The 26229-nt window shown below is 53.8% G+C and overlaps 1 protein-coding gene across 1 annotated transcript in view; it reads right to left on the bottom strand.

Moving 5' to 3' along the window:
• The window catches only part of PAPPA2 (pappalysin 2), an 88252-nt gene extending 62573 nt beyond the window's left edge, over positions 1-25679 (bottom strand). Inside the window, 4 exon segments of the mRNA XM_086617569.1 lie at positions 19640-20145; positions 20147-20475; positions 20478-20702; positions 25187-25679. Of these exon segments, the coding sequence (XP_086473695.1) occupies positions 19640-20145; positions 20147-20475; positions 20478-20702; positions 25187-25679 (1553 nt within the window).
• Between the last annotated feature and the right edge of the window lie 550 nt (positions 25680-26229).

The following is a 26229-nucleotide window of genomic DNA, read 5'->3' as shown; positions in this document are numbered from 1 at the left end:
AGCAGGGCCCTCTTCACATGAAGCTGTGTCTGCACATGATCTGAATCCTCTCTGAGAGGAGGTCTGGGATGTCTGCAGGAGCCAGGGCAGGGAAGCACAGGAGGTCCCAAAATAAGCTTAATGGGGAGAGAGACACATCTCTGGAGACAGATCCATCAAAGGGCATGTTTAGTGGGGAAAGCCTCCTGACAACATTGCTGGCTGTCTCTCCTCCCATCTCCAGAGCCAGGAATAAAGAGTTGGAGGAGCAGAAAAAAATACCAGAACAGGGATATCCAAGAGATCCATTTCTAAAGGGCACAGGAAGGTAATGGGCATGGGAGAGGTGGGAATGCAACAGCGTGGTGGTCCAGCCCAGGCGGCAGCTCAGCCACGGCTCACTCCTCCCCTCAGTGTGGTGGAGAAGGGAAAAATGTCTACAAAAGCCATGAGGGTGAGACAAGAACAGGGAGGGATCACCCACTGATCGTGGACCCGGAAGAATGGACTCGGCTTGGGGACAAATAAATTTAATTCATTAACAGCTCACTCAGAGAGGATAACAAGAAACAAGCCAGATCTCAAACACCTTCCTCCAGTCCTCTCTTCTCCCCAGCAGCACAGGGGGACAGGCAATGGTGAGCTGCAGGTCAGTTCATCACATGTTGTTTCTGCTGCTCCTTTCCCAAAGGAGGAAAACTCCTGACACTTTTCCCTGCTCCAATGGATCCCCTCCTCATGGGACAGTCCACAGACTCCTCCACCATGTGTCTTTCCCACAGGATGCAACCCTGATTCATCGGATTGCTCCGGCATGGGCTGTTACTGCAGCATCAGCAGAGCTGCCGCCCACTCCGGCGTGGAGTCCTCCACGGACTTCAGATGCCCCTCTGCCTCATCGTCAGCCTCCAGCAGCTCACAGAGACCATTCCCTACACCCTCAGCCATTTCCGCTCCAGCGCGGGCTTCTCCCCGGGCTGCGGTGGGTCTGTGCCCCACCGAGTCTGCCACGGCTGCGGGGGGCTGAGGGCAATCCCCGCTCCGGCACCTCCTCCCGCTCCACCTGCACTGACCGCGGTCCGTGGGGCCGTTTCTTCCCAGTCTCAGCCTCTCCGCATCACTCTGCCCAGCGGCATCCCGGCACGTGGCGCTCCCGAGGTCTCCCCACCGCGGCCACCTCCAGCCGGTGGCGCCGGCGCGGCAGCCCCGGCCCGGGGGTGGGGAGGGGAAGGGGCAGCCCCCGCCTCCCCCTTCTCTTCACTGCGGGTCCTAAAGCACCTTTCCGGCTCCTTTGTCCCCGTCTTAAATAGGGCATGCACAGAGGCGCTGATGGCTCAGCCCCAGCCTGAGGGGATGGGGGGTCCGACCTGGGCAGGGACCAGTCACACCAGTTTTGCAGCCCGGGAAGGTGCAGGGGGGGGTGAAGCCCCTCTCCTGCTACCAAAACCCCTTCACAGAAACCCAGCACAAGCAGGCGTTGCAGCAGAGCGGTAACACCCATGGGCATGTCTGGGTGTCCCTGAAACGATCCTCACAATGTGGCATGTTCCTCAACGCTTGAAAAAAAAAAAAAAACACACCACAAAACAAAACCACCATCACACCAAAAAAAACCCACCAAAAACCAGCAGTCAGAAAATATAGGTTTTGCTCTCCCCTCTGCATCGTTGTTTCTGCACAGGTTGAAGGTCTATATTGCACACCAACAGTCCCAGCCCTGATCTTTACAGAATTCATCTCTTCAGCTGTGTGAAATGATCAGGATCTCACTTAATAGCAACAGAAGTAATTCCAATAATAATAGCGGTGGGATCGTAGGGCCTTGTGCTCTGCTGCAAACACCAGACACTCTTAAATCAGGTACTACCATTTCCACCATCAGTGCCGTTAACCTCGTGGGCTGAGACAGCACTAGGACTGGTAGCCCTAGAAGACATTGTCTCTAAGTCTTCAAAATCTGAGGACCATGACTTAATGAAGCCATTAATTTAAGAGATTCTAAGCAGAGGAAAAAAACTCATGGAAAGGCTTCAAATACATCACTGTGGAATGATGATGGAAATGCACCATTGTGGAAATATGTCATAAGAATGACTAAACCTGCAGCATGAGGCCAACAGCAACATTAAGGTGGTGGAAAGCATTTCACTTTATTCCCGTGCTTCCAGGAGCAATTGGCCTCTGTGAGCTGCACGGAGAGATTATGAAGGGAACACGGTTGTTCCTTTACACTGGAGCAGCCATGGAGGCACACCAGCTGTATGGGAACGAGTAGCTTCTGTAAAAGCTGTGTCCATCAGCGCATTCCTCATGGCATTGAATTATGGAAGGAAGGACAAAAAAATGAGCACGGGCTAAGGGGAAAAGGGCACGTTCTCATTCGAGATGTGAATTGAGAAGGGAAACCAACAAGAGATGGGCAGATGTGCTGTTTGAGATGGCAGGATCCCTAGTCAAGTTATTATCTCAACAGACTTGTTTAGAAAGAGAGAGGTTGCTACAGCAAATGGAAGAAAAGGAGGAAAAAGTGAAAAAAAAAATAGAGGAACAGGATTCCAGAAGTAGACTAGAGCAGGATGGCATGTGGAGCAGAGCTCAGTAAACCCAAGCATGGCTGCTTCCCTGGGTCTGAAGCAGCAGAGACTTTCAGAAGCCATTGCTGACTTGGGAGGTGCCAGATAATCAGGATCTGACTACCTCTCCTCCACCAATCAGCCTCAACAGGCCATCCTGGGCTGAAGACATCTCAACCACCTTCTCAGTGACAAAGTAACTCTGAAGCTTCAGTCACTTTAGAAAACCTTGGCTGGACTGTATGGCAACATTTAATGGTGAGATAAGATGATCAACTTGTCTTCACCAGGCCCTGAGATCTCCCACCACAAAGCAGCATTCCCAGAACACTTTCCCCAGCCACATGAGCTTGCGGAGAGAAAACTCTCCCAACCGGATACGGCAAATTAGGAGAACATGATCTGTTCTCTGTGATGTCTCGCCTGAGCATCCCAGACACGCGCCACGCTGACGCCATCCCTTCAACCCAACCAAGACGGGAGCAGACCGGGAGGAACAGATAGGCAGAAGAATAAATAAACCTGAAGGACATATTTGTGGCATGACTCGGAAGGAAGAGAAGCAAAAATTTCATAGAAAAAGAGCGTAGGGAGGGGGAAGGGGGAGAGAAAGTCTCCTTCACGCACCAGAGCTGCTCGGGGGACACAGACTTAAAAATAACATTGATTCCTGACCAATGATATCTTGGAAAAATAGCCCCAAATCCTTCCAGGCTGTCCAAATTCCGAGAGCTGACGTCAGCCCTATTCAGAGGGATATTCCCGCTGCCCCTCTTCTGGAGACATGATGTTTTTCTGGCTGTCGCCTGCTGTTCCCTTGACACTAGCAACATTTTTTGTCAACCCTTAATTATAAATAACTGTAATTTCCTCCATTGAGAGATTTGGATGGTTCAGGGCTGTGTCAGGGGTAGGGGGAGCCATTCCAGAGCTGACAGATGCTCAGATGAATGGAGAAGGAAGGACCCCAGTTTCACCTACTATAGCATAGAAAACACAAATATCCTTCTGCTGGCATCCCCAAAGACACAACCAAGACCAAAACAACTCTAGAACGGGCAACTCCGATTGCCCTCAATCCTCATTTCCCACTAGCATCTTTAGCTTAGACAAGGAGTATGTAACTGGCGTCTTCGCCTGTCGCTTACTGCCAAGGTCATGCTCTCCGTCTTCTTCAGTGCTTCTGTGGTTTTCCCAAGGGGAAGGCAGAGCAGCCTTTGGTCTCCACAAACAGCCTAAATGGCAGCCTTCTCCTTTGCTCCCCAAATAGCTTCTCAACCCCTACAAGACTGGAGTATTCCAAACTAGATGGTATTTACAGTAGGGTGGGCACTACAAGCCAAAACACAAGCACAAGGAAGGCCAGAAGGACGCATGAAGACACAGCTATCAGCTAAGCAGCAAAAAAAAACCCACAATGCCAACAAATAGAGCAGAAGATAGAAGAAAGAGAGAGAGGGGCCATCAGATTTTCCAGATTCAAAGCAAATGTTTCTCCAAGAGCATCCAAAACTTATTGGTGATCAGCTAGCTGCATGGTAATACCACCTTGACCTGAGGAACATTTACAACCCTGGGAGAACAAAGCTTCCAAGAACATCATCAGCAATAGTAGAGAGAGATTAGGGATGGGAGGGCTATGGACTGCCATTATGAGCATGGGCATGAACACCACCTGAAACAATAGTATTTGAGGGAACGAGTCCAGATGCCAGGGCCTCCCTCATGGTGGTGCTGACCTGTGATACTGTTGACTTAAAGTTCTGCTGAACAACACTAGCTGATGACCTGACTCTGATGACAGCAAATCATCAAGTCTCATACAGAGCCCTGTGTTCCTGACCCAGCACCAGACCTAAAGCTTCCTTTCTGATCAGTTGAAAAAAAATAAATATCACACTCCACCCTATGATCCCAGGACTCCCTGGAGAACTCTCACATCCCTTTCTCATGCTTTTCCTCAGACAATTTTGTCCTAGCCCAAGGGGCAAGACAGCATCTTTGTACTCGTGGATATAAGTCAAGCTCTGGGCTGGCTTGGTCAGAGGAAAAGACTTGATATACTCTGGAGAGACAGAGCTGTTGCTGCTTTTCCAAGCAGCAGTTTCTGGCATCAACAGTAGGGCCACCGCTGGTGCATGGGTGGGAAAGAGGAGAGGATCTGCTAATGTATGGAGCAGTGGAATGGACAATCCAGCTGTAACACAGGCCTGATGTGGTTTAAGGTGAGAGAGGAGCAAAAGTGGCACTTTCTAGTGAGAGCCATATCATAACAGGAAGTCTTGGAGCCACGAAAGTGCCCGTTACCGCTGAAAGGCAAAAGATGGCACTTCCAAATGAAAAGCAAGGCCAGCACGTACTCCGTGCAGTACCATAAATCAAACTGAATTCTCTGGGTACTGCAAAGGATGCAGTGTGTAATGCCACAGGAATTCCACTGCAATTCAAAAATAAGAGTCTTTTCCCTGTAGAGGTTTCAGAGGGGATGTGGGAGTGGGGTTGCGTGGAAGTTGTCCAAGTGCCCTCCATGGACAGCTAGAAAATATTTGAGACCCAGCCAGCTCCAGCTAACCATACAGCCTAATGAAGTCACAGGGGATTCCTGGCTCTGCTTTGATGTCCTTCACCCACCACAAGGAAATTCCTCTTCCTACTCCCCTGAGTAGGGAGGCTCCCTTTTTCCCCAAACCTCTGCTTGACAAAACAAGGAATCCCTCAGACTTCCCAGGAACAAGCACCAGCCTGCCACTAACATTTTTGGCGAGCTGACGACACGTTCCCTCAAGGCTGCAAAGGGTTAATACAACACAGCCACCTTGCTTCTGAGGCCAGCAGCCACAAGCTCAAGAGCCACAACTCAATCCATGAAGACAGGTGCTGAATCAAGTGGCATGAATATTTTCAGAGAGCAGGCTCTCTAAACTCTCTATATCATCAGTGAAGAGAGATGGTCCTCCAGATGGTGAGCCAAAGTGAACATCTGATTCGCCCCACCAAAGGGCTCCTCTCCATGATGACTCTTTAGAGGAGGAGTCTAAAGAGAGATTCCTCCAGACTCAGGCTCTCTGCTTGCATACATGAATCCTCCTTCCTGGAGTATGTGAACCCTCATCCCTTTTCCCAGCACACAAATTCCCAGCTGATGTTCAGTCTTTCCCCCCTTCTGCCCTGCCACAAGCAGACAAAGCCCACTACCACAATGTAGGCAGGACACGGTACCATCTTGGCACAGCACACAAGCCAAGATGGGTTACTTGGTCTACCTTCAGACTAGACCAATGGTGGTTCTTGTAACTGCAGCTGCCTCACGCTCTGGGTTTACCTGCCCTGAAATTTCTGGTGTTAAGGCAGCTGGGAGGATGCTGTACTTTTAGGCAAAAGCTTATGTCCTTCTGTACTTGTTAAGACTACTCACATCCCCATGACCATGGTCTACGAGCTCTGACTCCAGTCCAGCACTATGCTGGTATGCCACAAACATCATTGCCAGCATCATGACAACTTGACCATCCAAACAACTGTCATCTGGACAGACCTAGGTAACACAGCCAGATACAAAGCACATGCAAGAGGTAAAGGGAAGGCTGAGGAACAGCCAGACATTCCTCTGGGATCACAGGAGGCACAACGCTGCTGGAAAGATACCCTCTGGAGCCTTCAGGAGTCCCTCATCAGCTTCACTGGGTATTGGACTCCAGCTGAGTGGCCCAAAGCCATTTGGGTACACAAGGGATGAGGGCGTCACATAGCTCTTGGACGTGCTTGGAAAAACCCACCTCTGAGGCACTGCCACCATCAGTAGAACAGCCTAGGAAGCAGCAATCAGTGGCAGCACTGCTTAAGAGAGAGTTTACAATTTGCACGAGTGGCTGAGTATCAAAATGTCAGAGGGTGACAGAGCAGAACACTCCTCCATGAGGGCCTTCAGGATCAGGGTTTCCCTTATGCATGAGCAATTCCTGTCGGATTCAGAGGCAACCCTCAATCTCCATGCAGGAGGTGGGTTTGGCTTTGGGACTGAAGCGTAGCAGATGCTGCAGGGTCAGGGAGTGGCACCCACAAAGCTGCAGACGGGATCAAAAAGACAAGTTGTGGTTCGAGGGCTGTGACCTTTCCTTATAGATTTACTGGGGAAAGGGACCAAGAAGGCTGCAGACCACCAGCACACAGCCGGCAAGCTCCCAGTTATGTCAGATGGTAGTACGCAACTTCTTGAGGTCAGATTTGGGTAGGAAAACAATAACATTAGTGTTAAACTAGAAAGCCCTGCTGGGCATTTTGCCCTGAGATAGGCTGAAGAATAAAGTGCTGCTAACAATGGCACGGCCCAGCTATTCCTGGAAGCATTTGCTAAAAAATTCTTCACGAATCATCACTGCAGCAGCCAAAGGCAATGCTATTTCAGACCTGGTTTTTGGTAAGCAGAGTAGAATTCATGGAAGAGCTGATGAGAAAAAGGAAATTTGGCCTGAACAATACTGAGTTGATTCAGATTAACATAGATGGAGGGATGAAAGCAAGTCTTGAACTAAGAATTGAAAGCCAGGACTGACCAGCAGCCACTGCTGCATCCGAGATGCTGGGGAGAACAAGGTGAAATGGGAATTCTCTGACATCAAGCTGACTCCAGTGAAAACAAAGAGCAAAATAGAAAGGGCAAAAGAAGGAAGGAACAGATCTGCTGAGCAGGGAAGGTGGAGCTGAAGTTCGGTGTTAACTGAGATGCATCCCTGAACAGAATTAACGTGTGGTCTCCTTATTCAGGATTGCAAGACAGAATTCAAGTTTCCTTCCAGTGGGGTACAGCAAGATTAAGGACATGGGGCCAGACTAGAGCTCAAGACAGAGGGGAAAAAAGGTGGCAGGAGTTGGATGGGGGCTGAAGTGCCATTTGGGGCAGGGTGGGAGGGAAGATGAAACATTGGGGAGGTGGCAGTGAGTCCCAACTCTGATGGGGTGGGACGTAGGGATACAGGCACCGATTTTGTCCAATTTGCATTTCAGTTTCCCCAAAAAAGCCAATGGTTGTGGCTACTTGATAGACCTATAGTCTCTCCCGAGCTCCCAGAGGAGTCAATCCTGTGCTGCAGAAAGTGTCAGTACCAGCCATCAGCAATCCCAAAGGGTCAAAGGGTCTCGGTGCCTGACACAGAAGCCAATTACACTATGAACCCAGGAGAGAGTCCCACGTGTGCTGTAGGGATAGAGGTCTACACTCTCCCCTAGGGACAGGAATCTATGTGTTCCCCTTTGCCTGCCTAAAATAAATTCCTTTAAGAAGGAAACCACCAAATCACCGTGCTGCCTCCTCCATTCCCAGCCCAAATACTGTCCAACATCAAAACATTGCTGGATGGAAGGGAGCATCCTTCTGCAGTGGCCTCACAGAGGAGGCATCTAGACATGGCACCATAGCACAGACATCATCCCCCAGCAAGAAAGGGCTTGGAGAGGTGACAGAGGAACTCTGGGTCAGGATCAGGCACGCATGGCAGAGAAATCCAGGGCTGCGGTGAAGCTGATTGAAGGAGGCATGAAGGGAGACAAACAAGGGAAGCATGGCCTCTGGCTCAGCAGGGGCTACCTGACCTCTCTTCTGAGGGGGCACGACAGCTTTTGGCTCACGCCAGCAGCCAGCCCGCGTCCTGAGAGTTGTTGCTGTCCGGCAGAGAAAAAGCCTTAATCAGAAAGGACAGCTGGATCGCAAAGCTCCCTCCCGTGCTTCTCTGCCAAGCCAAGATAGGGGAGTCAGGGCTGGGACCCCTTTCTCCTGTTCTGCTGTTCCCTCATCTTTGATGCCTGCCTTGAAAACTGGATGTTGCCCTCAGAAGTGGCAACCGCCACACCGATGGGTTCCAGCCCTTTGGGTCACCTCCTGAGGTGGATCTTCTAGAGCTATAACCATCAACAGTGCTCAGCAGCGACGCACAGGGTCTCTCTGCTCCACAGCACATTTTGGGACTGATGCATCTCTCGCCTCCCACACATGGGGCGAGCCACCAGCAATGTTGTGATGGGGACACCCACTCTTTCCATCCCTTCTCCCCCATGTTGTCATCAGCCTTCCATCTCTTGAGCCACTTCTCACCCAGAGGCACCTGCAGGGATCCTGGCAGTCCCACCACATTCACACCCCCTACACTCTGCTTAAGAGACCCACCACAACAGTAGCAGACCCAAAGGGCTTTCTTCCTAGGGCAGAGAGACAAGGACCTGGAGAAAGGACATCCTCCTCTTTGCAAGGTCATCTTCCCAACAGCTTTCCTCATACAACCTCAGAGGTGTGACACCCCTATGATTCAACATGAAAAACGCTGTGCCACCAAGAATAGACCCATAAATTCAGCATTTCTCACAGCACTTCAGCCCTAAAGCATCATTCGGTTCTGCCGAGCAACCAAAGCCTGTACACAATCGAAAGTTAATACAAAATAAGCCAAATGTTTCCCAAAAAGCTCCCAAAGGAGGCTGGCTTTGAGCTTGTGTTAGCACTACCAATTCACCCTTGAACGTTCCTTTTTCCCCCCCGCCCAGGGAGGACAAATCCATGCAAGTCCCATAAACTTCCTGGCTTATGTGACAGTTCTTGTGTTGCTTAAGCATAATGGGCCATCAACTTTCCCTTGGGATAAATTTGTCCCGGCAATCTGCCTTTTAGTGCTCTACATCTTGGGGAGTTGATAGCATTTGGGGTTTGTTTTAATGGAACTCAGTAGCCATGATCAATTGTAGAAGCTCTATTTCCACGGAAATGGGTATTAATAGATTTTTTGAAAATGATGGTTATTGACCCAATGGGCCTTAATGGCTTAAAAACCATCCGATTGTAGCATGTGAGAGTAAATGCATATGATTTTCAAACGCATACTGGAATAGGTAGTAAAAACCTTTTTAAATCACAGGGACTTGGTCAATAGGGAGTTTCATTTGCTTGTTTGGCCTTTCTATTTCTACCAGAGTGAATCATGGCCATCTCTTCCCCAGACAGGGTTACCACTTCCTTCACGGGTGAGGTCATCTTAAAACACGCTACCCATCTGAGACCCATCAAGGTACGGGGATGTCTTTCATTAGACTGGGTGGTGATGTAGAGTCAAGCTTCCAGGGGGACTCAGCTCCCAGCTGCTCTCATAGTGGGAGGAGAGGATACATGGACCATCTCTCATCCTCCATGGACCGTGCACCCCCGCTGTTCCCAGCGAGCGCTCCTTAGGAGCTGGAAACCCATGTGTGCCCTCAGACTCCTGGGTTTAAACTCAACCTACAGGTTTCCAGTTGGCAATCCTACAGTGAAATTCCCAGGCAGAAATCTTGGTTTATCTGGGATTAACACATACTAAAAACATCAATAGGAGTGAATTCCAAAAGAATGTACTAATTACTAAGAAGTAATCCTAGAAGCAAAGAACAGACCTAAACCTCAATATTTACTTAGTGGTGTCTGAGTGCTGACTGAAGCCCTCCCCACCCCCGCTATGGTATGTATTTAGGGTTATCACTCCCACTGACTCTCCAAGGTCCACCAAGGCTCAGAACCTTGTGCCCATCACTGGGGCAGCTCCCCTCTCCTGGCTGCCAATTTTCATGAGCCTGCAGGAAACACAGATGCCCAAGATTTTTATCTGTTGTTTTCAAAGAAAATAAAAAACCATCCCGGGCCAGGACCAAGTTTTATAATACTTTTTGGCCGTTTAAGGTCGCACAGATAAGCCCTGTCCCACCCAATCCACAGGAGCAGATCGGTAAATCAGCTTTCTCTTACTTTTAGCCTGCAGTAAAAATACAAAGTGACATTCCAGGTTTAAGGAGGTCTTAAGATCTCTGCAAACAAGTCAGCATCTCCAGGAGCCTAATTTCACTGCCAGTTTTTATAACACAGTCATGATCTGCTGAGGGAAGGCAGAATGGATGACACCAGGTGGGGTGCCATGCTCCTGGTCTCTGCCAGCACTACGTGGCTTTGCGTGGCTGAACAGAGCCTCAGGGCCTCTTTTTCCCATCCAGGGACTAGGAGGACAGGAGCCCCAGTGCCAACAGTAGCACCCTCATTGCTGCATGACTGGGGGCAAGACGTCTAAGACTTCTGTGCTTCAGTTTCTCCCAGCTGAAGAGCTGGGATTACCCTTGCCCACAGCAGAAGCAGGTGTTTGCAAGCATCTTAGAAGACATGATCTTTGCTCTGCAGGGTTTTCAAAGGAGCTTATAGAAGTTAGGCACCCAAGCCCCACTGCTTTCCAACAGAAAGCAAATGTCTAGCTTTTCACCAGGCGCCTCCTCCTTTCCCACTGATCTCCCACAGCACCCTCCTCCATAGGACGGATCTCAGAGTTGGTAGGAAAGAAGGAGAGCTGTGGACTGGATGAACATGGTGAAGATGACCCTACAACACATGTGCCACACTACTGCCTAAAGCCTGTCTCTGACCAAAGAGCTGGGACTGATGCACACCACCACCAGCAACACCTTCATCACCAGGTCTCAGGAGACAGTATGTGTGGAGCTCTGTACTAAGACCAGTTGAGTCTGGAGAGAAGCATGGACTAATAGGGAGGGAGCTTGGTCCCCTCCTGAAAGAAGGCACGGCTGGTGCAGAGGGGCCAGACCTCAAACCGGTTTCTGTAGGGATTAGGGAGGCAGAGCCTCTAGCTTGAGGTAATCTCCAAAAAACTCTTTTGGTGACCACCAGGTGACAAGCAAGAATCAGTCTCTCTTCTTCATCCAGCCTCCTTGACTAGTAGGGCAACAGGAAAGGAAACTCAGACACTGCAAGACTGGGCAAGGAGTTTTGATGATGCTCAGATGAGCCTGCAACAGGCTGCAATGCACACACCCATCCGTCAGTGGGGCAGCAAAAGTCAATGAAAGGGTGGCAGAAGACCAGGATGCCACCCTTCCCATCTCTAGCCATCCTCATCTGCTCGGACCAAAAGCTCACAGGCACCAGCAGAAGGACCCTTTAACAGGGCTGACAACAGTGGATGAAGCTGCTGAGCAGGGATGAAGCTCCCAGGGGCATGAAGCTAACAGCTCCTAGTTCACCTGCAAGAGTAACCACACCACCCTGTGGTTGATAACCCCACCTCAGGCACTCTTTGCTCCGATAGCAACATCCAGTCTTGCTAAAAAATCCTAAACTTTGCTACATTCACCCTAAACTACTCACCGAAGAGCAAAAATTTGCAGCCTTCACATTGGTCGGGAAAAGGATCGAGACAGAGAAAAAGAGGAAAAAGATCTATTCAAACCAAACATCTCCCCCCTGCTTTTTATATATATGAACATATATATGTATGTTTATTATTTATTAAAAAGGGAAAAAACAAATCCCAAGACTCCAACTTATTTTTAGGTCCAAGCGATCGGGTGTCCCAGCCGGAGCGCGGCGCGCACAAGCCAGCATTCTAAAAACGCGTTCCTCGCGGTTATAAAAAGGACGCGAGATAATTTATTGGGGAAGTTTTGTAAAGTAACGATCATATGTTAACCACAAACAAAAAAAAAACCCAACAAATCCGAGGCTGCCTCTGGTCCCCAGCGCAGCCCTTGGCAGCCGGCAGTGGCAGAGGCTCAGCATCCTCGCCTTCCCCAAAGCCTCCCAGCAAAGTCCCCTGCCTGGCGCCGTCTCAGTGGGTTTGGGCTCCACTGGATCCCGTTCCCTCTCACCCCATCACCCTCTGCAAAGAGACAATTTGATTTCCTAAATAACAGTGGTGGCTAGGCCAAGGAAAACTAAAAGCAGTTCGTTCGCTTCACAGCTCCGATGGCTGCAGCTCAGCTTTCCAACTCAAACGTGGGATAAATCATCCCAGAGACCCCGTCCATGCCGAGCTGACGGAACCTCACCGGATGGCTGTCAAGTTCCTTGCCCCCCTGCCGCTTTGGTTCCCGGGGTCTCGCTAGCATGGCCAGGGTCTTGGCTGGGGTCCTCCACCCACGGGCAAGGGTAGGGACAGACGAGGAGGAGCTCTGGGGAGGGCTGAACACCAGGACAAAGAGTCACCCCTCCCCAGCCCTCGGACACACGCTGTTCCTTCACAATTGCCATCCCGATACAATCAGCCCCCCGTAAGGAAGCCCCTGGGATGGTGGTGTTCGCTAGAACAATAGCTCACATCTGGCACAGCTGTTTTCCCTGAAAGCAGCCAGGCTGCTAACAGCCGCCGGGCAGGGGTCCTCTTCCCTCGCTCACACGCAGATCGTGTTCTCCCTTTCCCATGGAGATGCAGCCACCTCTGAGGCGACCTGGCAGGTTCTTCGAGGAACATGCTGCCTGGTAGCTCAAAGCTCGCAGGAAGGCTGGTGGAAGTGAGTGAGACTCGTCCTTCAGCTGAGCCTTATTGAAAATTAACCCCTGAGCCTTCTACCTTGGGAAGAAAAGGAGTGCATTACTGTAGATTTTATTTCTTGCTCTTTGCATCCCAAAATGCCTGAAAGATTGGGGCACATCAGCAGGATGCTGCAGCTTGCTACACAGAGTAAGACACTCTGGCTAGCATCAAAGCCAGGGACTGGGAACCAGCCCTTGGACCTGGATACCTCTACACCCTCGTGCTTCTCTTCCATCCCCACTCCTCTGCTGCCTAGAGTAACACAACAGAGCTCCGGTCCCACCAGAAACCACTGTGATATGGAGCCCTCCTCTTGACCTGTGTCCCCGAGACCTTGCATGGCTATACCTTGGTGCCACCTGCCCCCTGGGAAGAAGTAACACCTGCAGTCCCACTGGCCTGATGCCACCCACATTGGAAGGGCTGAGTCAGACCCTGGTCTTGCCACAGGTGCCTTAGAGATCGTGCCTCCATGCTGAAGCCCCCAACACCAACTGCTCTACCACTCCTGACCTTCTCCTCGTGGACCTCTCTTCATTTGATGTTACAGCCCACAGCTACCCCTTTCCTTTCCTCTACCAGCCCACACTGGAGAGGTTATAACCTCCCTCTCATGTCTTTCTGAGAGCAAAAGCCTCCAAGAGATCTTTGGGGTGCCCAACCCGTAGCCTCATTTATGATAAAGTTTGGGAGATACAAAAGACACAAGGACAGACAAGCGCATCATGCAGCCTTCACAGCAAACAAGGAACCAGAAAGAAGAAACAGGGAGACTGAACAAACAAAATACATCTTGCAGCAACAGCAGCCAGAGGCCAAGGTGGGCATGTCCCTATGACATAAATGTAAACACACTGTCAACCCGAGTCACACCAACCAAACCCACAGTGCATGCATTATCTCACCACCCTGAGTCCTCCCTGTTAGGGGCAAAACCCCACTGTTGGGGTCACCTTTGGCACAACACACCACTTACTAAGGGACAGTAACATGCCAGATACTCTCCAATGTACTTAGAGAAGGTCAAAAGCAAATTCAGAATCTTCATCTCCAAGCTAGGGCTCTGGGCAAACTGAATCACCCAAAGGCTCATTCACACAGATATAGCCTCCCAAGTTCCACCACAAGCAAGCAGCTTGGTAGACATCCTGCCCACTTAATACAACCGGCTCTACCAAGGAAAATCCCAATCTATCTTCCCCGAAGTTTTGAAATCAGTAATCAATGGGAAAGCTCAGAGAAAGGGCCTTCCTAGAAGGAAAGAATAAGTCTTTTTATGAGCTCAAATCCAGCCAGTCTCATGAAACTTTAAAGCATCCACCGAGAAATCCTCAGGCTCCAGCTAAAAAAAGAAGCCCTGTTTATTACTGCTCCTCCTCAGTCCCAGCAGGCATACTAGAGAGAAGAATCAACAAGCTCAGAAGCCAGTGAACCCATCACTGTCACCTTTGGGGTCCCCAAAGCACCCATCTCCTCACCGTCACGCTTACAAACGCTGAGACCCGAGTCCAGCACTTGAGGCTCAGTCCTTTGGGAACACCAGGTCAGTATTTTGGTATGGGCCAGTGGGACTCCAAAAGGTGACAGAAGTAAAAAGCAGCCAGGGCTCTGGTTCTGAGCAGGGGTACTTCCTACCCATGCTTTTCTCACAGGAGCATCCGTCAAGCAAATAGTCTCTTCCACCCCCACACTTCACAGGCAGTGAGTTCAACACTTTGCAGATAGTTTCCATCTATCCTTCAAGTGACCCACCACCACAAGCAGCAAATGAAGGCATCAGCGGATACCTGCTATCTCTAGTTGAGTCTTTGCTCTACAACAGTGTTGGTGACCTCAGGTTGCTCCCAAGGCTCATATTCTGAAATAACATTGCACGTACCTGCCCTCTTTTACTGTGAGAAAGATCTGCTAAGGGTTCCTGTAGCGAGAGAAACTGGAGGGGAAGTGAGCAGCTAATTTGAATGTTGGTTTACCATCTGGATGGGATTAAAGTCAGCTGTTACCCCAAGATGCCATCCTTGCCTCACCTGCTCTCAATTTTACCCCTTTTATGCCATCAGTCCAACCACATTCAGCTGAGCACCTCCTGACAATGGGCTGCTCAAGTCCCAGAGAACAGCTCCGAGTGGTTCGTTGATCCTTGAGGGCTTGTCCACAAGAGGCATTCAGTGAGGTTAATCTGGATCAGGTTTTGAAGACACTGCTCCAATAGTGGGAGGCTCCCAAGCAGCCTTAACCCAATTAAGCACCCGTCACTTAGGATGGGAGGCCAGCTAAGCTTGCATTAAAGCCCATCAAGTGTCCTGCTAATCAGGTAGATTTTAATATCACAGCTGTGGTCATCCCAGTGGAGGCCACCAGGAGGCTGGAAATGCCTCATCATTTTCCACCTCTTTTTGTTGCTTTGATCATTTCTGGCGTTACTTTGGGCAGTTGAGATGAAAGGCCCAGCAGCTCTGCCCTTACCCACTTTGCTCTCCAGACTGCCCTCCAGTTCTTCCTTTCGCATTAACTGTGTCACACACCAGACTCTCATTGACTAACTGCCCGAGGGGACCCTCGCTGAGTGTTAATTGCTGCTAATGAGCTGTTGTTCCTCCTCCTTCCAAGAGCACCAATTACTCAGGCGCTGCGGGTCTGCAGCAAATCAAGGCAAATTTTACTCCAGATCCTGGCACTGTCCTGACAGCAGCTCCTGGGAAACGCTTTAAATCAGGATGAGACTGGGTGAAGGATGACAACAGGCAGCTCTCCTGCTGTTGCCTGTCTCCTTGTTCTTCATATGTTGGGTCAGGGTGAATGAGAAGTCCCTGACTTGCTTCCCATGGCTCCCATTGTGGTGCCTTGCAGGGATGTCTCCGCTCAGCCCTTCACCTCAGCTCTCACTCAAGTCTTCTTCTAGCCACCGGCATGTGGTCCCACTGGTGGGCTTGACACGCAAGTGGTGGCCCAGCTGGCTCAGAGCACAGCAGGACTTGTCCCACGTGCTACTTGCAGGAAGGACTTGGCAAGATGGCTTGATGGCCCAGCATTGTGCACAGCAGCATTGCCATCGTTTCAGTGTTGTCCCCTGCCCCAGAGTTGGGAGCAGCTCCTACCTCAGCTACAGCGGGATTCATCCCCACCAGAGCTTTGTAATCCTTCTTTCCAAACCTCATTTCCCTCCCCTGCTAAGCATGGGTGCGGAAATATGGTAGCACCAAGTGTGGCCCTGGAAGTATATTGAGATGTCCACCAGCTAAGAAGCACTGGAGCTACCGCTGTTCCTAAGGCTTCTCCCTCTCATTTGCCTTTCTCAGAGTGGCAGCTCAAGGAAAGGAGATTTTAAAAGAGGGATGTGCTAAGATGGAAAAAAACTTTTGCATGAGCACTTAAGGTCGTGCAAGTCAAGAGAGGGTATTGAGACCCTTCACTGAAATGGACTGAATCTGTCTACAGTGCTAGTAAGAAATTGTCCAGCGTCTCACTCTGACTTTCTCATTTGGGTTATTTTTGGCCGTACTAAGAAACGTTCACATCCAAACCGCTCTTTGCGAGAGCCTTGAAATGAAATACAGTAGAGCCGGTTTACTCCATGAAAAAAGATCCCAAGGTTTTTGTCCTGCCACCTCGATCTGAAAGGAGATTTAGGGAGCACCGCCTGCAGCGGGGTTTCCCTCTCCCCCAGCCCTCCCCAAAGCCACAGCTTCCTCCTGGGCTCCGGCATGTGGTTTTCCAGCAGGTATGAAAAAACGCAGGCGTCTCGACGGAGCAGGAGCCAGCTCTCCTCCGGTTCCAGACTGAAAGCTGCTGTTCACATCGAAGCACCTGGCTCCTATTGTGCCGCCTTTCCCCAGTTTGTTAAATTTTATTTCGTGTTATTTCTCCCGTTTTGGCTTCCACCCTAAAAATCTTTCTGTAAGTTCCCCAGCCGCCCCGCTCCTCATAAATGTTCGTTTAAGTGTAATAACGAACAAACCTAGAGGTACTTGATCAGCGGGAGCTCTGCCTGAACAAAACCCCTCAGGCTAAGGTCAACTGCTCCTGTATCTTGGGATTTGTCCACCGACAGGCTGAGAGAGTTGGGGCTGTTCAGCCTGGAGAAGAGCAGGCTCTGGGCTGATCTTCTAGCAGCCTTCCAGTACCTAAAGGGGCTACAGGAAAGCTGGAGAGGGGCTTTGGACAAGGGGCAATGGCTTTAAACTGAAAGAGAGCAGATTTAAATGAGATCTAAGGAAGAAATTTTTTACATTGAGGGTGGTGAGGCACTGGAACAGGTTGCCCAGAGAAGTTGGGGCTGCCCCATTCCTGGAAGTGTTCAAGGTCAGGTTGGATGAGGCTTTGAGCCACCTGGTCTAGTGGAAGGTGCCCCTGCCCATGGCAGGGGGGTTGGATCTAGATGGTCTTTAAGGTCTCTTCCAACCCAAACCATTCTATGATTCTATGACTTTGGGGTCACGACACCAACCTGGCCATGCCCTTGGGTGAGCTCAAGCTTGTCTTGGATTTTCCTAAACCCACGCTACCAGTGATTTTCCCACAAACATAAATATTCTTCCCCAGGAACCAGGATACCCTCAGCAAGGATGAGCCCAGGAGGGCGGGTGTCCACCAGCATCCCTGAAGAAGCCAGCCAAACGCAGCTTAGAAGAGCTCAGCAGCAGCAGGGTTCAGCTCATGGCCCCACGTTTCCCAAATGCGGGGCACACTGGACCTCGTTTTGCAAAGCTCAGCCTACAAATGATCCATCCTGTCTTCTGCATGGGCCAGCGAGATCCGCAGAAAGAAAATTGCAAAAGATTTGTTATTTCCCGAGCGTTCCCGTTTATCCCATTCCTTTCCCACAGAAGCAAGGTTTTTGTTTTGTTTTGCTTTGCTTTGTTTTGGTTTGGGTTTTTTTGGTGTTTTTTTTTCTTTCCCAACTTTCAGGGAAAAATCCTGACAAATGGAAGCCCTGATTCATACCAGCAAAAATTGGCCTTTTTTAATTTAAGGTGGAGCCCTTCTTGTCTGAGGATGAAAGCATCTCTAACTGCACATAGAGGGCGAGGACCGAAGCAAAAGATGAGTGGCCTTGGAATGCTCATGGCCACCATGGGCGGAGAGCCATTGTGGAGGCAGGAGAGCTGCTCATCCTCCTCCCCATGCTCAGAAAATCACTGCCCGTGCTCACTCACAGGTTTGGGAAACAAGGGGACAGGCAGGCACAGGGTGCAGATGGTGGCTGTCACCAAAGAGACCTCCAGAGGTGGGAAAACATCTTCTAGGAGGAATGCTCAGGGAGATGCGGGGTGTGCAGCTCTGCAGCTGGAGGGATGCATTGGAAGAAAGACGCCTCATCCTCCTCCGGTGATTTCTCAGGAGGCTGAAGGATGTGTGAGAAAGGCTGCAGAAGGGATGAAGGGAAGAGCTGCTCCTCTCCCATCGCCACTGCCCAAGCCCAGACTCCTGCTTCCCTTCTCACTCCATGTCCTACCCGGGTGGCAGCAGAGAGAAGAAGCTGGCTTGGGAAAAAAGGATTTATGGCCACAGCCTACCTGCTCCCACAGTCCAGCAGGGGAAAAAGTGAAGGAGAAAGAAGAAGATCAAAGGAACTATGTGTCCCTAAACCCCTCCTGTAGCTTTCCTCCCCAGATGCCACTGCTGCTGCTCCGGCAGGCACTTCTGCCCATCGCTGGGAGCTGGTGGCAGGGAGGGAGCAATTTTCTCTGACACCGAGACAGAAATAGCTTTAAAAAAAAAAAATACAAAAAGGAAAAGCCATGACTTTTTTTTCCCTTCCCCGTCTCCAGCCAGAAAGCACATTTGGCAGAGCCCCCGGCGCTGGAAGCCGTCAGCGGGGCTGCCGGCACTTCAGAGTCTCCGTGGAGAAGGGCAGGCGTGCGCAAGCCACCGACCGCGCCGAGGCCACTGTCCCTGCTGCCATGGGGTCCCCCGTCACGGGGTAGGGGTCTCCCCTCTCCATCCCATCCCAGCTGCTGCCTCGGGGAGAGCAGGGGTCCCCAAATGCCGCGCGTTGATGCTCCACGGAGCATCATGGGTTTTGCAGGGCGTTTCGCACCTGCGACACGTGGTAAAGCCACGTGTCCTCCTCCGGCACCGAGCAGCTGCCCTGTGCCTTTGCCTGAAGAGGGGAATTTGCTCCCCAACCACTGTTTGGCTTTGAGGTGAAGGGTTTGATCAGCCCCTGCCTGTGCCCAGCCAAGGGCATCTCCCTGCAGGCATCGCTCCCCAGGGCGAGATCCGGGGACGCTCCCACGTGCCGACCCACACCTTTCCAAATCCCACCACTCACACCTAGCAGAGAGAAGCAGAGAATGCAGGAGAATCCCACCGCCTCCTTCTCCCCACCCCAACGCTCAGGCAAAGGCGTTTTGAGTACAAATACAGAAATCAGGCTTTTAGACGCTTCCAGGGAAGCTAGGGAAGGGGCAGCAATCCCCCTGCTGCATCCAGCGCAGGGAGGTCAGGAGACACTGTTGTTCCCACCCTGGGGATGCCCACAGTCCCACTGGCGTGTTCCCCGTCACCTCCTGCTCATTTTTTTGGGGGGAAAACCACTTAATGCCAGGGTATCACAGAGGGGTGCCATTCAACGCCGCAGGATTTACTTGCCCTCGCTGGCACAGCATGCTTGTCCCCGTGGGAAAACACCGCTCCACCATCCCGTGCAGGAAAGCATCCAGTCAGAAACAACATCCAGGTGCAGAGCAGGTGTCGGGGAGAGTGTATACCCCATCCCTTGACGCACCACCCCTCCCCTATAAACCCCGCACCTACCGCTGGGGCGAGTCGGGATCGAAGCAGGTCCTGGCCACGTCGGTGGCCCGTGGGTCACAGCAGTCACCGTCATCGAAGTCATCCAACATGTTGTTGCACTCCATGTGGCAGATGCCATCGCGGCGCTTCCAGGAGAAGCAGCGGCCGGGCCGGCGGCAGTCCCCGCCATCGTAGCCAGTCAGGGGATGCTCGCACTCGGGGTCGCAGCGCTCATTGCCCACCTTGCTGGGCTCGCAGCCCAAGAGGACGGTGCGGCGGCGCAGCGAGGAGTTGCGTACCTCCAGCAAGCTGAGCTGCCAGGAGATGTTGTAGGGTCGGAAAGCTTCGCTCAGTGCCCAGTGCTGCCGCCAAACCTGCTCCCGGCTCACCGTCGGCCGCCCGCCGCCGTCCTCCGCCAGGTTCACCACCCGGTACCGCACCGCCTTCCCGCTCCGCAACGGCCAGTGCCGGTTGTAGTGGGAGACCAGCTCCACGTTATCGCAGGCAGTCTGCCCGCAGGCGGTGGGGGCCCAGCGGCCGCAGGACCGGCGACGGCGGCGATGGCAGCACTCGTTGCTGGGGGAAGGCACCTTCCCGAAAAGGCGCCCAGTGCTGCTCCGGGGTGGCAAAGCCGCCGGCCAGAGCCAGCCCCGCCGCCCCGCCGGCCACCCTTTCTAGGAAGCGACGCTGGAGATGGGGTTGTGACAGGGCGCTCTGCCATAGGGCCAGCCTGGCTAAATGTCCCCTGAAAGCATGCGCAGTCCCCCAGGCGTCCCCCCCCAGCAGCAGCGTGCGGCAGGAGGCCATGAAGGCGCTGTGCAGGGGTCCCTCCTGCCCGCTGGCACGGCCCACCCGTGCCCATCCACGTAGAGGGCCATCTGCCTCCCGTCGTAGCTGGCGGCCAGGTGGGTCCACACCTCGGGGCGGTAGCGGTGGTAGCCAGTCACCTCGGTGGCCGCGGCCGCCCGGTCCGTGCGGAGGGAGAAGAAGAAGCGAGCGTCCTTCTTGCCACCGAGCTGCAGGGCACGGATGCCCAGTGCCCAGCCCTTGTCGCCGGCCGTGTGCGAGCAGTTGTCGAAGACGCCTGCAGCAGGGATGGGGACAGGGATGGAGAGAGAGGAGAGCTGGTGAGGACCAGAGAGCGTTGCCGCTCCTCCTCGGAGCACAAGCCAGGTCCTCGGCGGTGGGACAGCTCTTGGCGGGGCTGCGGGGATGCTCCATGGGTAAGTGAAGGTGGTCAGAGGCTGGGCAATGGGTGCTGCACCAGCGGGGACCACCCAGCCTCTGTCCAAAATTGTTTAGATGAGCATCCAGGAGGGATGGAGAGGGGAGGAAGAGCACGGAGAGGAGGCGAGGCCGAAGAGCGAGGAGTTTCTCTGAGCTGCTGCTCCGTAGGAGCGTTCCTGCGGGACGGGATTAGAGGTTAAGCTTTTCATCCGTGGGCCAAAGCTTTTAAGAATTAGAGCACAGCAACCCAAAGCAAAACAGCTTCCTCCAGGGACTGCTTCCCCAACAGCTTCCCGGCAGATTTACAGCTCTCCTTTGCGCTCCGGTTTTCTTCCCAGTCCTGCATCCAGCAGGTGCCCCTGAAGCACTCCCAAGCATAAATCCACCCCCAGGGATAGCTTTGGGCTCAGGCTCTCCTCGTGCACCGAAAGCGTGTTGCAGACCTGTGGTTTAGGCTGGGTAAGACCCTGAGTTTCGCTGACTTTCCCCAAAACTCAGACTGCTGAGTGCCCATGGTCAAGAGCCAGGGGCTGGCAGGTACTGAATGCCCACGGGAATCAACAGCCATAAGGCACTTAAATAGTGACAAGGGCAAATGGAGCCACCCACCGCTTGAAAAAGAATGCTTCTGGGCTAAATCACCACATCTGAGATGTTCATGGGATCACCAGATGGGCGAGTGAGCTGGCAGGCACACTTTGAGCCCTGCCAGTGGCAGGGGGGAGTCTCCCCGCTCTCCCGCACCTCACCCCAACAAAGCCCTACCAAACGCAGCAGTGCCCTGATGCTTCTGAAACCTGCTGCCGTGCCTGGAGGCCCTTTTTATGCTCCTGCTGTGATATTTCTTATGCTCCAGCCCGCTTCTCCCCATGTCTCCACCCCACTGCATGGGTTCTCCTGCCCCTCACTGTGCTGCTCCCATTGCCTGTACCACCTGCCCGTCACCATGGTGTCAGGGTATCACAGGCCAAAACAAGGTGCTCCTGCCCTGTCCTGCTGCTTTGCCTGTACCCAGGGATGCTCAACATGGTGCTCTTGGGAAACTGTACCTGCTGCCGGGATTGCAAAGAGGCCAGCGGAGAGAGGCAGAGGTGGAGAAGACTGTAGCGTTGTGTGGGGTTGTGACCCAAGTGCAGGACCTAACACTTGATCTTGTTGAACCTCATACAGCTGGCCTGAGCCCATCAATGCAGCCTGTCCAGATCCCTCTGTAGAGCCTTCCTACCCTCAAGCAGATCAACACTCCCACCCAACTTGGTGATGTCTGCAAACTGACTGAGGGTGTGCTCAATCTCCTTGTCCACATCATTGATAAAGATATTAAGCAGAACTGGCCCCAGAACAGAGCTGTGGGGAGCACCACTTGTGACCGGCTGTCAACTGGATTGAACTCCATTCACCACAACTCTTTGGGCTCGGCCATCCAGCCAGTTTTTTACCCAGCGAAGAGTATGCCCGTCCAAGCCATGAGCAGCCAGTTTCTCCAGGAGAATGCTGTGGGACATGGTGTCAAAGACTTTACTAAAGTCTAGATAGGCAACATCCACAGCCTTTCCTTCATCCACTAAGTGAGTCACCTGATCATAGAGATCAGGTCAGTCAAGCAGGACATAAACCCATAATAAACCCATGCTGACTGGGCCTGATCACCTGGTTGTCCTGTACGTGCCACATAATGGCACTCAAGATGATCTGCTCCATAACCTTCCCTGGCACTGAAGTCAGACTGACAGGCCTGTAGTTCCCCAGATCCTCCTTCCAGTCCTTCTTGTAGATGGGCATCACATTTGCTAACCTCCAGTCAAGCGGGACCTCTCCAGTTAGCCAGGACTGCTGATAAATGATGGAAAGTAGCTCCCTTCCACCAGCTCCCTCAGCACCCTTGGGTGGATCCCATCTGGCCCAATGGACTTGTGTGTGTCTAAGTGGTGTAGCAGGTCGCTCACCATTTCTCCTTGGATTATGTGGGCTTCATTCTGCTCCCCATCCCTCTCTTCCAGCTCAGGGTGCTGGGCACCCGGAGAACAACTGGTCTCATTATTAAAGATTGAGGCAAAGAAGGCATTAAGTACCTCAGCCTTTTCCTCATCCTTTGTCACTGTGTTTCCCCCCATATCCAATAAAGGATGGAGATTCTCCTTAGCCCTCCTTTTGTTGCTAATGTATTTATAGAAACCTTTTTTATTGTCTTTTATGGCAGTAGCCAGACTAAGTTCTTGTTGAGCTTTGGCCCTTCTAATTTTCTCCCATCTGCTGCCCAAAATGGGAAGCACGTGGAAGAGGGACCACTCTTCTTCTGTGGCAGTGGCCATGGCAATCCTGCCATGCAAGAGGGGCTAAGGGGAATGATCAGCCCCATCCAGAGTGGCCCTAAGGTGAAACGTGACAACCACAGGAACAAAGCGCCAACTCCTGAGCCTTCAATCCAGGCAGGATTCCCACTAACTGACAGGACAGCTTGCTTTGCCCAGAGCAAGCTGCTCAGCCTGGCCTTATTTCCCAAACGATGATGCTGGGAGATGCTCAGCTCTGCCTTCCTTTCCTCCCGTCTTCCCTCATACATGGACACCTGGAGCATCTCCAGCTCCTCCACAGCTTTGGACCACCTCAGGGCTCGGTCCCCTCTCTACTGACAGAGCAGGAGCTGCGGGTCAGAGGCAGGTTTGGCACCTGCTGCAGGGTTGGCAGCTGCCTGCATCACCTGCTCGTGCCAAACACCAGCGGCACCAGCCTGTCCTCCTTCACCACGGGCACCCGGGGCCCAGCGGTCCCAGCTGCAGGGAGAGGGTGGGAAGGGGACAGTGACTCAGAGAGCCGGAGGTGCCTGGGCTGACTCAAACCTTGGAGCACGGAGGCTGGGAAGGGGATATTACCCAAGCGAGCGCCAGTGCTCACGGGCAGCTCTTTCAGCACTACCAACCGTCCCACCCTCCGCAAGGAAACAAAAAAAGAAAGGGAAAAAATAATTAAAAAAAACCCTGCTGGCTAGCTGGGAAAAGTAAAACCCAACACCTGCAGGCCAGACCTACAGATGTGAACAGCTGTGCTGCCGACGCAATGGTCGGTAAGCGCTCTCCATGCGTCCCGAGTGGCTGCCTGCCGGCGGGGAGGCCACAAGGACCCCAGTGGGAAGGTGGACAGCGAGGTGGACGCCGTTCCCTTGTACACAGTGGCTTCCCCTCTCTGCCACTCTGTCTCTCCTAACTCTTCTGCAGCCTTTGTGACCATCGCCCCGACGAGCCGGGGAGATAAATTAACGAAAGGGGCCAGGTGGTGAGCGAAGCAGAGAGAGGGGGTTCAGAGCAGCAATCGCAAGCGGAAGGAGGGTTAGGATAGAGGGATGGTTTCCCCAACCAGCCCTTGGCTGGGGCGGCACAGAAATGCAGCAGCCCTAGAAGGGACCCCAGACATCCCAGGGGAGCGGTACAGCTTGGCGCTGCCACCCGTTCCCAGCCCTGCATGGCATTGCTGCGCTGCCCTGCCGTGCCTGTACCCCCCTGCTATGCTTTTACCCCTCTGCCACGTTCGTACCCTGCCATGACCCCCTCATCCTGGCACGGCCACACGAAGCCTGTGTGATGCCACACCCCCCATCGCTGCGGGAGGTGCTCTCCCCGCTCGGTGCCCCGGTGCCAGCCCCCTCTGCCTCCCCAGGCTCTCCATCACCTGCCCGGTTCTTAGCTCGGTGGAACGAAGGGGTAATTCCCGATGGATAAAGCGCCTGGGGCCGCTTTCCGCCCCGGGATCCTCTCTGCAGAGCCCCCGGGGCGGGGAGCCCGGGGTGTTTTTTTTGGGGCGGGGGGGTGCCGGGGTGGGTGCCAGGGCCGGGGCCGGGGCCGTGCGTGCGGTGCGGCTGCCACCGTGCGGCCGCCGGCCCCGGGGACCCGCCGGGAGCCCGGCCAGGGCGGGCGGGGAGCGCGGGGAGCCGCGGCCGCTTAGACCAGCGGGGAGCCTCGGAAAGCCCCCAGCGTGCCTGCGGCCCCGGGGAAGAAGGAACGGGGAGGGGAAGGGGAGGGTCGGGCGGAGCGTGTCCTCCAAAGAGACCTTCCAGCTCCCGGCGGGAGGAGAAATAGGATAGAAACTCGCCAGGAGCCGTGGGGAGGGGGGGGCGGGCTGGAAGGACGGGGCGGGGGGGAAAGAGAGGGGAGGGGATGGTTTAGGGTTTGGTCTCTAGGGAGGGAGGAATATTTCACGCTTGGGATGCCGACGGGGTGGGGGGGGGCGCGGGGTGTCACCTGCGACAGCGGAGAAGGGAGGTGAATTTTGGGGCTGGGTGTAGGGGGGTCGCGTCGGGTCCCCATCCCTCCCTCCCTGCCTGCCCGCCGGCGGGACGGGGTTTACCTGCGATGATGGCCGGGTTGCTCTGTCCGCCCTCCGCCTTCACCCACACCTCCACGGTGAACTCTTCCCGCGGGATGTCGGGCAGCGCCTCCGGCCGCGCCGCCAGCTGCTCCCGGCCGCCCGAGAAGTAGAGGGCGGGCAGCGGCTGCTCCCGGGGGGGGTCCGGCACCTGCGGTTCCCGGCCCCGTATCTTCTCCCTTCGAACCTGGCCGAACATCTCTTCCCCCGGCTCCTCTCCACCTCCCCCGGCTCCCCGTGCTCTCCGGCCCCGCGGTCGCCCGGAGCCCGGCGGGGCTGCAGCGCCGAGCACCCCGTGAACGGCGGGACCTTGCGGGTACAGCCCGTAGGGATGATGCGGGGAGGCTGCCCGGCGCTTCGGAGCCTCCATCCCGCAACCGGAGACCGGTGGGGGGTCGGGGGGCCAGGAGTCCCCGCGGGCCAAGCTGAGAACCGCCAGCAGCAGCGCGACCGGGGGGGCCCCGCCGAGCAGCATCCTCTTTGGGGGATGAAGGAGGTGGGGTTTTTTTTGGGGGGTGGTCCCGGGGGAAAAGGGGGGAATCTCAGGGGGGCGGCGGGCGGCAGCGCCGGGGCATCCTCCCCCGGCCCCCGCCGCAGCCGCTGCCCCCAACTTTTCCCCGGCACCGCTCTCCTCCTCCTCTTCTCCTGCGGGAGGAGGAGGAGGAGGAGGAGGAGGAAGAGGAGGAGAAGGAAGGCGAGAGCACCGCGGCGGGGACCCCCCCCACCCACTACCACCCCTTCTCCCTGCAGTTCCCGGGGCTCAGCGGGAGCCTGCGGGAGCGGGGGATGCCCCTTATCTAGGAAACCCCCAGGCGCTCCCCCCGCTCCTTACACCCCCAAAGGAGGGGGGGGGGGGGGGGGGGGGGGGGGCTGCCTTATTTAAAGATGATTATGGCCAATCTAATAAACCCCGAGCGAAGCATCGCCCTCCCTTCCCTCCGCCCTCCCGGGCGCTGCCCAAGGATGCTGGCGGGGAGGGGATGCGGAGGGGACCCAACGCCCCCGGAGGAGGGCGTTGGGTCCCC

The sequence above is a fragment of the Tauraco erythrolophus genome, chromosome 10 (genome assembly GCF_009769465.1).
Source record: "Tauraco erythrolophus isolate bTauEry1 chromosome 10, bTauEry1.pri, whole genome shotgun sequence".
Classification (NCBI taxonomy): Eukaryota; Metazoa; Chordata; class Aves; order Musophagiformes; family Musophagidae; genus Tauraco; species Tauraco erythrolophus.
Note: the sequence above shows the minus strand (reverse complement) of the source record. Positions and strands in the feature narration are given on the sequence as shown.